This window comes from Portunus trituberculatus, chromosome 15, assembly GCF_017591435.1.
Source record: "Portunus trituberculatus isolate SZX2019 chromosome 15, ASM1759143v1, whole genome shotgun sequence".
NCBI lineage: Eukaryota > Metazoa > Arthropoda > Malacostraca > Decapoda > Portunidae > Portunus > Portunus trituberculatus.
Genome location: NC_059269.1, coordinates 19,951,129 through 19,965,413, shown reverse-complemented (window position 1 = coordinate 19,965,413; position 14,285 = coordinate 19,951,129). Strand labels below are relative to the sequence as shown.

The 14,285-nt window shown below is 43.3% G+C and overlaps 1 protein-coding gene across 1 annotated transcript in view; it reads left to right on the top strand.

Annotated features, from left to right (window-relative positions):
- LOC123504187 (atrial natriuretic peptide-converting enzyme-like) overlaps positions 1 to 14,285 on the top strand; it is a 108,676-nt gene that overhangs the window by 75,654 nt on the left and 18,737 nt on the right. The window contains 2 exon segments of the mRNA XM_045254531.1: positions 5,114 to 5,384; positions 5,899 to 6,152. Of these exon segments, the coding sequence (XP_045110466.1) occupies positions 5,114 to 5,384; positions 5,899 to 6,152 (525 nt within the window).

Here is a 14,285-nt window from a genome sequence, read left to right as displayed (position 1 = left end):
CCATTACCTAGACAGTCATTCTTCTCATGGACTTCCTAACTGCATGTATCCTTTTTCACTTAGCCTTACTGCACAAGACACGAAGAAAACATAGAGAGAGGTTGGAAATTTGCCATGAAAGTAGATAAATGGTAGACAGAGTTAGAAGTGAAGAATGATGTGTGGCGATACATTTATACAAAGTCATCAGTCTGGATGGGTATACTAGTACACGTCAAACAAGAGGTAATGGAAAATCACTCTTGTTTATTTGATACCCAGAAGATTCCTTTTGTATAACAGTATCACAGGTCCTCAGACGACCTTGTTTTATAGTCATTCTGCGGGCTCCTTTCTGGTTCTGGCTTATTTGCTGGATTAGTGTCAGTTACAACACCTCAAACCATCTTACTGTATTCGTAGTCAATCCTAAGCATCCTTCTCCTTATCCTCCTCATCCTCCTCGTTCTTTACTTCTCTGCCGGATGGCTGTCAGTTACCGCCCACGTCTAAGGGCGTCATGGAGGGCGTCTCGACAGACACCCTGCATAGCAAGGCATGCAAGCCGCTTCTTCATAGATCCACAGCGTGCGGAAGTTGGTGCATGCATTACCACACTGGCTCGTCCATCACGCTTTATGAACACAGCCAAACTTAAGGCACGGCTTCCCTCGCCAGCAGCCTGAGTCCCGCCGCCCCTCCCGCTGTCTCCGCCTCGTGCCTCACCGGTATCGGAGCGCCAGACTAAATTGCATTCAGATTTAGAGCATCGATTCAGAATATCTAAAATTCAGTTACTTGAGGTCTTATTGTTTGATAGCTTCAAATATTTTACCGGCCAATTTGGAAAAAACAAATACTGCAGCCCATGTACGCAGGCCGCCAGGGGCTTCCCACGCTGGCAGCCCCGCCCCTGGTGCCTCGCAGCCCACGGTGCCGCGCTGCCATGGCATTAGTGCCTGTCCAAACACACACACACACACACACACACACACACACACACACACACACACACACACACACACACACGCCAGCGCCAGCGGTGATACCCAATGTTTTTGTTTCCGTGGCCCACTGACCTAAATAAATTATACTTCCATGCACGCTTCCTATCATGTGTGTTCTTTATTTACTTTAGCATTTATAGTGTTTGATAGAATTATGGAACTGAGCCTACCGAAAAACTGAACGTTAAACCTTCAATATATAATTTACATTCTCATTTCTAACCCCCAGACATTTTTCAAACTTCATAGATAAGAGATGTGCTTGCCCTGATCAGCCAGCACAGGAGGAGGACGCTTCACTACATTGCTGCAGATCATAATGCCCAAACCATAATGCGGAATCTGAATGGGTTAATGCTGGTTAGTCGAGTACTTTTGGATCTGGCCACAAAACACACCATTTCCATTTTAACTTATGTACGAGTATCTATCATTTAAATACTGAGTTTATTAATCGCATCACGCATGTATTTCCTGTAAATTCATCCACTCAATCATTCAATCGCCGACGGCCAAACATTCCTATACATATTCAAAGGCCGAGCAAATCAGTGAGTGCAAAGGCCCGCACAGATGCTCCCGCTGTTTAATCTCCCCGAACACAGCCACTAACTCCCCCAGCACAGCCACTGACGCCCGCGCGACATGCAACAAAGCCCGGGATGGTGGAGATAAAGTTAGGAATGTAGGAGGGAAAGAAGGAATGACTGCGTCTGTCCCACCAACTTGTGACGGTTGCTATTATTTCGACTGCTGCTATTACTGCCATTAATGTTACTGTTGTTGCTACTACTACTACTACTACTACTACTACTACTACTACTACTACTACTACTACTACTACTACACTATTCGTATTATTTCTACTACTACTATTATTACCAGCACCACCACAACCGCCATCAACACCACCACTGAGTGACATTATAAACCTTTTTAAAATTTTAAGATCCAACAGAACCGAGCTTTGCCTTAATTCTCGACTAACAAGGCAAAAGAATACTTAATATATACTCGCACAACATAATTACTGAAGTTATGCTCCAACACCCGATTAATTCATTTTTCCCACTCCCTCGCGTCACCGCCGTGGTCGAGCGAACAAGCCTCGTGGTGGCCTGCCGCCGCAACACGCTGGAATGCATAATATTTCGCGAGATTCCACGTATGACATTTCTTTTCGCATGTATAATAACTCGGGTGTTGCGATATTTGAAAAGTATGGACTGGCCTAGCGTAAGTAACAAGGTAAAGGGTTGGTATTCTGTTCTATTATCTGTTTTGTCTGTTACTTGGGACGTGCAAAGACTTAATGAGATTTCAAGTATGACATTTCTTCCTATGTGTATGTATGGACAAATCTCACGTGAGTAACAAGGTGACTTACTGGCTTCTCTGAATCTGTCACTGTGGTTTCTCCGCTTAACTCATTAAGTACCAGGGCGTGTTTTCTTATTCATTTTAATTACTATTTTGGCAATTTCATTCAGCTTCAGAAACATATGCTGGGATTTGAATGGTAAAGACTTTGTCCATTATTCCTTTAACCTCCATAGACTTTTCCTAATGCAAATAAAATCATCTAATCATACCGAAAACTCAAGGTAAAAATGCGTCTCAGTATTGAAGGGGTTAAAAAACGCGAACACTAAGATTCCAAATATGACTGTTTTTTTTTTTTTTTTTTTATGTATGATAAGTCGTGTGTTGTGATGTTTAAAAAGTATGACCAACTTCGCAAAAATGATAAGATGGATTGGTTTACCGTTTCACTAACTTTGTCTGTCACTGTGATTACTTCTAAGGGCAACATGACCTTTATTTCACGTATATAATAACTCATATGTAGTTTTTGAATAATATGACCTAATTTCACCAAAATAATAATATGGGTTGCTTTACCGTTTCATTAAGTCTGTTTGTCACTGTCATTTTGCTTCTTAACCCCTTGAGTACCATGACGCATTTCTATATTCATTCTGGTGACTATTTGCTGATTTTCTACTGCTTCAGAAACTTATATGGGGAATAAAAATAATGAAGACTGTGGCATTAATCTTCTGACCTCCAAAGACCCTTCCTAATATCAATGAAATAGTCTAATCCTACTCAAATTTCAAGGTAAAAATGTGTCCTAGTATGAAAGGGGTTAACGCGATGATTCTGCCACTAACTGATGCCTTTACCACACTCCACCCTCCCCGCTGATTGGTCAATGTTTTTTTCTTTTTTCCTGCATCACTTTAAAACGTGCAGTAGATTTGCTTTATTCCCACCGAAGCCTTTACGTGACCATAAAGGAGCAAACTGTTTGTATTTGGTAATCCATTAAAATTGTAAGTGATTCGATATTAAAGTGACATATTCGAACGATTCTGAATTATACTTTTGAATTTTAAGGGATACATTCCAACACTCCTCCTGCGTTCCCTTACTCACTCACAGCCTCATCTATCCTCGGCTGTCTCGCAACCAGGGAGTCGCTTCTCTCTCTCTCTCTCTCTCTCTCTCTCTCTCTCTCTCTCTCTCTCTCTCTCTCTCTCTCTCTCTCTCTCTCTCTCTCTCTCTCTCTCTCTCTCTCTCTCTACTTTTTATCCTCTTCTCTCCATTTCTATTTACACAGCTTTCGTGATCGATTTGCGATATCGCCTCTGCCGCCCAGCGAGCCCCTCTGGTGAATCCCGGCGCGGGAAGGGCGGCCTTCCTCCACACCTTTGCTCCCTCTCAAAATTTAACTGTTTTCCTTCCCTGCATTAGGGAGAGCGAGTTGCTGGATGTACTGTGAAAACGGAGGAGGCAGGAGCGAAATGGTTGGGAGCTTGAAAGAAACATGGTTGTTTCTGCCGGACGCTTGCAGGGCGGCGCTAGCAGCAGCAGCAGCAGCAGGAGTAGTAGCAGGTGGCCGGCAGTGCCCTTTCACTAACTCTGAACCCGAGCCACTAATAAGAGCCGAGCCTCTGCTCCAACATTTAGTGGCGCATCTTAAGTTTCCGGTAATGGCCTATTAAGAACAGATTTCTCCCTCTATTCCTCTGCCCCCGCCCCCGAATTAGCCCCGCTGGCCCTGCTTGCCTTCAGCACCAACATAATTGCATTAATTCTTAGCACATTATGCGAGGCAGCGCCAAGGGCTGCGCGGGGCGGGGCGGGGCGGCCTGAGCTATGAGGGACAAACTGTGACACTGTTGTCTTCTTTTCTTCCCTTACTACTCTTCCCTTTCGTCCCTGAGAAGGCAAAGGCAGCGTAGAGCGGAAAGCTGAGTTGATCCACAGGGCAGTCGTGGCGGAGCAAACTACTCATGTGTAGGCAATCCGTGAGTGACTGAGTGCAGACCTGTGTCCCAGAGAGCTTACTCCGGACACCTTCCTTCCTTACTCTCGCTTCCTGCAGCATCCTTCCCGCCACCCTTATGTACCTCTCACGCTCCCCACCATTCTTATCCACTTCGTCTGATGCGTTATGATCCTTTGCTAAAATCTGGATAAACAATATGATCGAGGTTCCAGTTCCTCTCCTTATCATCTTCTGTCCTCACTTCTCGTCTCTTCACTCCTCTGCACCGAGCCTCCATCATCCTTCTTTTCCTGTGCTCCAACGGTACGTCACTTCTTCGCTTCTTAGGGGCGTGGGCACATTAGGCCTAACAGCAGCTTCCCCCGAGACGTCGACACCAGCCGTCCACTTTGATACACGAGGGAGAGAAAAAAAATATTTGGAAACTTTTAAAATTTTAACTTCATCCGGAATTATTTGGAGATAGAGAAGGAGGAGGAGGAGGAGGAGGAGGAGGAGGAGGAGGACAATTTAGTGACTCGTGTTTATGGATGTTGTTGCTGCTGTTGTTAGAATTCAGTAGTACTTTTAGGAGTAATGGTAATAGTAGTAATAGTAGTATTAGTAGTAGTAATAGAAGTAAATATCAAGTTAAGCAGTTTTTACTACGTCAATTGAGGAGTTGAATAAGAGCGACAGATGAAAGCACCAACTAAATGACTGAATTAAAGAGAACACACACACACACACACACACACACACACACACACACACACACACACACACACACACACACACACACACATACACACGTAGCTAACCTAACCTAACCTAGCACCACTTTACCCCACAGAGAGGAAGGTACAACACTACCCAGGAAGCATGCCACCACACTTCCCTACGCCGGGCTCTGAATACCACACTGGCTCTAGACTGTACAAGCCGCCCTCCAAAAGCGGTCCCACCACTCCCACCTCTCCGCCCACCACTACGCCCCCGCCCAGACGCTGCCAAGCCCTCGACGTGAACCTGTGCGCCGGTCTCCACCACAACGTGACTACTTACCCTAATCTCCTCGGCCACCAAGATTCAGATGCCGTGGAAAGGGACATCATCTCCATCAGGTAGGTCTTGGGTGCTGCTCTGATGGCCGGTGTTATGGTTACTCGTGGTGGTTTTGTTGGTATTGCTTTGTTACTGGTGTTGTCATTAGATGGAAGCAGCTGTGGGAATATTAGAAGTTAAGGTTGATGTTGTTATTTTCTACGGTGTTGTTACTTGGGGTATGTATTTTGTGATTTTTTTTTTTTTAAGCTTGCACTGAGGTCTAGAAATATAAAATGTAAAGGTTATTTTTGTATTGTTATTTCGTTATGGGTGTTATTATTAAGTGTGTGTACTTTACAACCGGCATAGACTTTATTTTACGTCACTTTCATTCTAAGACAGAAAACTTTCATGATTTATGTATATTTCTTTCAAGGAATACTATTCAAACAAACTATTGCATTTTGTAGTCATTTGGTCAATCTTCTATTTCAGTGAGAAGTCTGAAATTCTTATCATCACCACCATTACATAAAGCCAAACTAATCAATGCCACTCACGAGCTTTATCTCTCCTTTTATCTCCCCACAGACAGGTGATTGACTCCGAGTGCCACCCGCTGGCCCAGGAGTTCCTCTGTGAATTGCTACAACCAGACTGTCGCCGCGCCCAGACCATGTCACCGAGTGGGGTGTTCGAGGATCTGCTGGTGAGCCCCTGCAGGGACTTTTGCGAGGAGGTGATGAGCGCGTGTATCTCCAGCTTGCCAGCGCGCCTCAAGAGAGCAGTCAACTGTTCCGCACTGCCCACCCTCAACGCAGACCACGAGTGCACCACTAAGCCAGGTGAGTCTTGGCTTCCCTTCATACTCCACTGTTTGTCTTCATCCATTGCACTTCTTTTGGCAGCTACTGAACGCTTTTCACCAGTCACAAGCCACGCTAAGACATGAGTCGTGATCATTTTATTGCATTACAAACTGGAGGACTTTTTTTTCTATGGTGAGAAGAGATTAAAATGAAAATGTAAAGTGTCTCTTCCAGTGTCCTTTTATAGCTAGTCTTTTTTTTTTTTTTCTTTTTTTTGACGGGGGAGAGGTAGCGAGGGATTTTTTTCTCTCTCTCTTTCTCTTTTTTATGTCCTGGCCTATAGCGCCTGAAGGTAACTTGAAGAGTATTGGAAGCACTGTTAAGCCTCCACCCATTAGTAGCGCAGGTATACAATGCGAAACTCAGCCTGATCAGCCTAGAGACAAAGTTACCTTGACGTAATGAGTTGTGTTGATCTGAGTTCTGTTATTGGTAAGGAAAGGAAGTTGTTTTAGTCTATTTTTATCTTCACGTTCTTTGTTACACCAGACCCAAACGTGATTAACCCTTCAGTACCATGACGCGTTTTCATATTCATTCCGGCGACTATTTGCTGATTTTATACACCTTCAGAAACTCATGTGGGGGATTAAAATAGTGAAGACTCTGGCCATTAATCTTCTGACCTCCATTGACCCTTCCTAATCTGAATAAAATCGTCTAATCACACCAACAAATAATGATAAAAATGTGTTCCAGTACTGAAGGGGTTAAGATTCTGATTTTCTTTCTCTTTCTCTTTACGACTCACTGTTATTTGGTTGTTATAAATCATCTTTCACTTTTCTGAATGTTTGTGGAGTTTAGAAGCATTTATAAAGGTGCGCCTTGAAATCCGTTTTCTGTCACGATAAATAACGAGTATGGATTACTAACACAAGGATGCCTGAGTTGTCCCTTCTGACTAAACAATTCACTGCTTTATTGGTTAATTGATTGATTTGTTGACGTTTTTTAGCCGTCCTTGGGTGACACAAGAAAAACAATTCCTTTACTAATTTTTGCACCACTGTTAAAAATTTTCCTCTGATAAACATTACCAGTGAGTTGCATTACTTTATTTGTTTTTCCCTCCATGTTCACAGAATATAGGACAAGAAAAAAAGACGTTCGCTTTATAAAAATTCATTCACATTTTTATTATTTATTTTCCTACATACAGATTCCAGGAAGGGAAAAGATTGTATCAGCAAATTGTGTTGCTCCAAATATTTCCTTGTCCTTCATCGTACTTTTTCAATTCCTTCCCTAGCACACACACGCTCCTCTCTCTCTCTCTTCTCTCTCTCCCCCTCCCTCCTTCCCTCCCTCCCTCACCACTTTCTTTTCTGCTTCGTCTCTCTCATCTCCCCTCCCTACAAGGCCTCAGCTCTCCCTTTAATATCTCTGCGGTTCATCCTCATCCTCCACAACCCTGGAGAAGAATACGCTGCCTCTCTCCCTCCCCTGTCCTTCTGTATTATTCTGTCTCTAACATAGACTAGACTCGTTCACGTAACACTGCAAGCTACATGACGGATGAAAATATTGTTTTTTGAGGTGTTATTATTACTTTGTCTTTTTGGCTATTTTTTCATATCTTTTAGGGAGACTACAATTCCAGTGGACCTTTTTTTTCTCATATAGTTTTTTTTTTTTCCCTTAGTAGTTCTCCCTCTTATATAAAAGAGAAAAAAGGAGATTCCAAGACACGATAAAGTTAAGGAATTAATTTAGAAAGTCTAAAAATGCAAAATGACAAGGCAGGCAATAGGAAACAGTATCAAAACAAGAACCAAGGATGTAAATAGCAACGAGAAAACAAAGACGGACAAGAAAAAAGAAATTACAATAACAGCAATAATAATCACATCAACTTATTGCATTATTTTTCACTCCTCTGACTGACTGTCTTCAGCCTCTTTCTTACCGCCGAAATGTTGCATCTCTCTCTATCTTTTATCGCTATTTTCATGCTAACTGTTCTACTGATCTTGCTAACTGCATGCCTCCCCTCCTCCTGCGGTCTCGCTGCACAAGGCTTTCTTCTTCCTCTCATGCTTATTGTGTCCAACTCACTAACGCAGGAATTAACCAGTAATCTCAATCATTCATACCCTTCTCTGGTAAACTCTGGAACTCCCTATCTGCTTCTGTATTTCCGTCTTCCTATGACTTGACTTCTTTTAAGAGGGAGGTATCAAGATATTTACTCCCTAATTTTGACTAACTCTACTTTTCTTTTAGGGAATCAGCACTCATGTGAGCTTTTTTTTAAATATTTTGTTGCCTTTGGCTGGCTTCTCTCCTGCATAAAAGAAAAAAACTTCTCATTGCCACCCTCTGCTCCACACGTATAAGGCATTTGTAGGGTAGCACCTCTATCTAGGGTAACGGTGGTGCCTCAGGGTAAAGGGCTTCCTCTCCTCATTACTGCCCCTCGGCCCGCTGGGTGATCCTGACGCCGCCGCTGGGAGGAAGGTAGATAACGGGTCTTTAATAGGAGCCATTTTTTACACGTCCTGTCTCGGCACACACGGATTCTGGTCCCGTCAGGAAAGTGGACACGTGCGATTAATATGCTTTCTCTCTCTCTCTCTCTCTCTCTCTCTCTCTCTCTCTCTCTCTCTCTCTCTCTCACACACACACATGCTGTTCATCTCGTTACGTCAAATTGCAGATAAATGTAAGATGAAAGACAGAAAATTTGTCTATGTAGGGAGAACTCGGTCTAGGTGAAATCAGGAGGAATTTTTCTATGGCATAATATTAGGAGTCCTTGTGAGTATTACTTCTACACGTACTTTTTATCTGGTCGCTTCTGCCTCAACTATATCCACAAGCACCACCACCACCACCACCACCACCAAACAAGCGAGGACACTCCCTGCCCTGCCAGACAACTCTTGCTTGCTTCTGCCTCAGACTAATGAACGGACTTGATTAACATTCTTCTTCCTGCGCTGCTCAACTTGACTGATGTTCATACTTGGAAGCTGCAACGTTACCTAAAGTTCCCTTCTATTCCCTTCCAAGTCTAGCTAGCAACGTTCCCAATTATTATACAGAATAGTGAAGCCGTGTCCGTTTCCTCTCACTGCTCTGTTTGAAGGAAGAAAAGAAGAGGATGAGAACGAAGGAGCGATAGAATAGCTTAGGGAAGATCTTATGATATAGACTCAGTATATTCCTCAATGACAGCGATTTCTTTTTATTATTCGGGAGGGAAAAATAGTATCTTTTTTTCTCAACGGGTGACATATCCCGTGACTTTTTTGTTTCATTAATGTGATGGAAGTTATAGAGTTAAAATGCAAGAAGCCTCGTGTATGATACGTACTTTTCCCTATTACCATTCATATACCACTGTCCATTCACTCCACTTCTCCTTCTCATCCTTCCCTTTCCACCTTCCCTTTACCAGTCCTAGCCACCGTTTGAGGACACCAGAACACCAAGGTAACCTCTGACTTTAGGGAACAGCAAAAGAAGAACAATATGATGTTTTTTTTATTAATCATTACCCTTTTCTTTAATGACGTTCCTTCTTGACATCAAATATCAGTTCATCAGTTTTTCTGAAGTTAATTTGCTAAGTTTTCTGACGAGTACCATGAGAAGCGACCCGTGGAGACGAAGAGGAGGAGAAGAAAGAAGGAGGAGGACGGGGGGGTGATGGTGGCGGTGGAGACGGGCACAGTAGTAATGGAGCAGTAGGAATCGTGCTGTGCCTTCCCTTTTAACACCTCAAGTCAAATTTCCATGACATTACCCAGATCAGTCTTTCTCTTTTCCATCCTCCTGCTCCTCTTCCTCCTTCTCCTTCTTCTCCTTCTCCTTCTTTTCCTCCTTCTCGTCCTCCTCCTCCTCCTCCTTCTCTTCATGGTGCCATCATTTGGTTATTACTGGGAGGCTCTCGCGTCTTAGCTCCTCGTCAGTGCCAAGCTGTACCTTAGATGCCTTGTTTACATCGCCTCACTTCCTCGCTCATTACTGCGACAAAGCCAGTCAATCTCCCAGCGCTGAGAAGAGAGAGAGAGAGAGAGAATAATTGGCCACCTCTCTATCACCACCACCTCTCCTCATCCTCCTGCTCCATCACATCCTCTCCTCCTCTTCTCCTTCATCCTCCTCCCAGCCTCCCTCCTACCAGCATGCATATCGAGATCAGACACTCCTTTCAAGCCTTAAATCGCACGACTCCTCAAGTTTTCCAGTGTAATGAGAGAGTGGAAGTGTGCGTACTGCTTCACTGAATCTATCGTTACCTTGGTGTTCTGGTGTCCTCGAACGGTGGCAATGACTGGTAAAGGAAGGTGGAAAGAGAAGGATGAGGAGATGTGGAGTGAATGGAGAGTGGTAAGTGAATGGTAATAGGGAAAGGGAAAAGGAAGATGAAGGGAACTAAAGGCTTGATATATGAGTAGGACAGAAGGAAAGAGAAAGGGTGGAGGGAAGGGAACGTGTGAAATGGGATATGGGGCAGAGGGAAGATGAAAAAAAATGGTGACTAGGAAGGGAAAAGAAGGTAAATAAAGGAAGGATAGAAGAGAGAAAGGAAGGAGAAAAGACAGTAGATGAAAAGATAACGTAAAGGGAAACAAGAAAAGAAATGAAATGATGAACAGAATTAACAACGAAAAAAAAATAAAAAGTTAAGATGAAGAAAAAAGAAAATATAAAAATAGGTAGAAGGAAGAAAAGGAAAGATATATGAAGGAACGCTAATAAAGAAAGATAGAGAAAAGTAAAGACATGTAAAGGAAAAAAACAAGAAATAAAAAGAGGAGAAAAGAAAGAATGAAAAGAGAAGGTAAAAATATTTGTAGTATCAATTAGGGAGCAATAAATCTCTCTCTCTCTCTCTCTCTCTCTCTCTCTCTCTCTCTCTCTCTCTCTCTCTCTCTCTCTCTCTCTCTCTCTCTCTCTCTCTCTCTCTCTCTCTCTCTCTAATCCAGTTGTAAATGCTGTTTCATCATTAGCATTTTCAGGTGTCCTACTTAACTGTCATTATTTCCTTGCTTGGCCGTGCTGGATACGAGAGAAAGAGAGAGAGAGAGAGAGAGAGAGAGAGAGAGAGAGAGAGAGAGAGAGAGAGAGAGAGCATATGGTTTTAATTACATAGATAATCTGCCCTTAAGCTTGGAAGTAAACACCCACAAACCAGAGCCATTAGGTCATTTTTTGTTGCCTTCCTTCCTTCCTTCCTTCCTTCCTTCTTTCCTTCCTTCCTTCCTTCATTCATTCATCCATTCATTCCTTCCTTCCTTCCTTCCTTCCGTCCTTTCTTCCTTTCTTCATTCATTCATTCATTCATTCATTCCGTCCTTCCTTCCTTCCTTCCTTCCTTCCTTCCTACTTTTCTTTTTCCCTCCCTTTCTTCATTCATTCATTTATTCTTTTTTCCCTCTCATTTGTTTTTCCTATTTCTTCCCTTTTTCTTTCTCACTTATTTTTTGCTTTCATTTCTTTTCTTCTCTTTCTTTCTTCCTTTCTTTCCTTTCTCCCTTCCTTGTTTCTCCTTCATTCCCCAGAGAAAAACAGCTGACCCTGCCCCTAAGTCTTCAATACCAGTAGATATTTACACAAGCACTACTGGTAATAGGAACCATCATTTCCTTGGACGTGTAGAGGAAGCTCACAGTTACAGCACCAGAGAAGTCAGTACTAGCAACGGTGACTTCGTTCTTATATAATATAGGTCACGGTTGACTAGGAGACTCGGGGCGCTGTCATTGTTAGTTGAGAGATTAGACTTTTGGCTCATAACAATATCGCTCTCAGCAGGATTCACAAATTTCCTTAAAAATTCTACGCTGTTTATTTCCTTTCCTGTCTGTGAATACGTGTAACCTGCAATTGTTAAGGAGAGAAAGCCAGGAGTTACTGTGTGAGTTAGTTTGATAAGAGGAAAGTAAAGGTGATGTTTTACAAGTACACAGCATACCATGAAAGAGAAATAGGTGAGGACTTAGAGAAAAAAATAGATGGATAAGAAAATGGATGGATAGATAGACAGATAGATAGATAGATAGATAGATAGACAGATAGATAGATAAATGGGCTGATAGATAGATAAGTAGAGAGAGAGAGAGAGAGAGAGAGTATGTGTGTGTGTGTGTGTGTGTGTCTCAGCAACTAAGTGACGCAAATAAAGATATCAACGTTCTTTTCATAGGAAGGCGGCGAGGCTTGAAAGTACCCTCCTCCACCTCCTCCTCCTCCTCCTCCTCCTCCTCCTCCTCCTCCTCCTCCTCTCCTCCTCCTCCTCCTTCGTTAGGTAGGAGGCATTGCTTTCCCAGTCTCGTCCCGTTAGCAATATTCAAGCAGCTATTAGAACCACCTGTGTGCCATTGCGGGGATACCTTACCCGCCCCAACTTTCCTCTTACCACAAGACCACTACGGCGGGCGATGGAGGGCCGAGGCAAGCAGGGAAGCAGGCAGGGAAGCAGGCAGGGAAATAGGCAGGAAAGCAGGCAGGGAAGCAAGCAGGCAGGAGAGAAAGGGAAGTGTATGGAAAGAGGCAAGGAAAAGGAAAGACATGGGAGAAAGGAGAGAGGGAAGCAGGTCTATTCAAACAGGAAGCAGGAGAAAAGCGAAAAGGAAGGGAAGGTGAGAAGAACAAGGGAATCATATGAGCAACCAGGTATGAAAGGAAAGGAAAATGAAGAAGAACGAAGGGAGGTAGGGAAGGAGATGGAGGGAGGGAAAGAGACGGAGGAAATCAGGTAAAGAGTAAGGAAGGTAGGAAGGAATGAAAGGAGCTCCCCAGATGAGAAACGAGGGTAGGCAGTGGCTTTTGTCTAGTCACTCTGGTGGTTTGTGTTGTTGATGCCTCCAGCGCCTCAGTAACGGGGGCGTGACGACACAGGTTCCTGGAAACGGTTTGTACGAGGGAAAGGAAAGGAGGAGGATGAAGAGCAGAGTAGGAAAAGGCTTTCTAATTAACCTGCATTTTATTTTCGTCAAATTTAGTTCCAGATCGAGGACTCAATGGTGAAACTAATAGTCGTCTCTCTCTCTCTCTCTCTCTCTCTCTCTCTCTCTCTCTCTCTCTCTCTCTCTCTCTCTCTCTCTCTCTCTCTCTCTCTCTCTCTCTCTCTCTCTCTCTCTCTCTCTCTCTCTCTCTCTCTCTCTCTCTCTCTCTCTCTCTCTCTCTCTCTCTCTCTCTCTCTCTCTCTCTTCTCTCTCTCATTTTGATATATAAATGTTAATGTTAGTTTCTATGTTTGTTACTTAATAGTGTAGCCTTAATTCTTATGGCCACATAGTCCTATACTGTGTTTTTAAGCATTATTTTTGGGTCCTTCTAAAGCTATGTCTTCTTGGACCTCTAACCTTAAGTTGTGTTCACCATATTTCACCTAAAATGTATATTGTATGGCCTAATAGACATACCAGTAGAAGTATCTCTCTCTCTCTCTCTCTCTCTCTCTCTCTCTCTCTCTCTCTCTCTCTCTCTCTCTCTCTCTCTCTCTCTCTCTCTCTCTCTCTCTCTCTCTCTCTCTCTCTCTCTCTCTCTCTCTCTCTCTCTCTGATTCCGTGTTATCCCTCTCTTTCTTTACCACAAGCGTTCCTTTCCTCTATTTCTTCTTTCCTTGGTTTTTCTTCCTCTTCTTCCTCCCTCCTTCCCTCCCCCTTCCTTTCATCTTCTCTCCCTTCTTGAGTCTTCCTTCGTCATTTCTTCCGATCAAATCCTTCTTCTTCCTCTCCACTTCATATTTTTTTCCTTTCTTTCCATCTGTGTTTTTTCCCTTTTTTTTTTCTCTCTCTCTTCGTTCCTTTCTTTTCTTTATCACTTGAGAGAGAGAGAGAGAGAGAGAGAGAGAGAGAGAGAGAGAGAGCAGGGTAGTGTCTCTGTGAGGTGATCGATAACTAACTGTGGCCCAATTATTCTTCCCAGCCACTCAAGGCTGTGCGACGCCATTAATCACAGACACACACACACACACACACACACACACACACACACACACACACACACACACACACACACACACACACACACACACACACACACACACATTTCCCTGTTATTAACAATATATACATAAGAAGGGAAGGCTTTGTGTGTGTGTGTGTGTGCGTGTGTGTGTGAGTGACCCTTACACTACTAAGGGTCACTGTG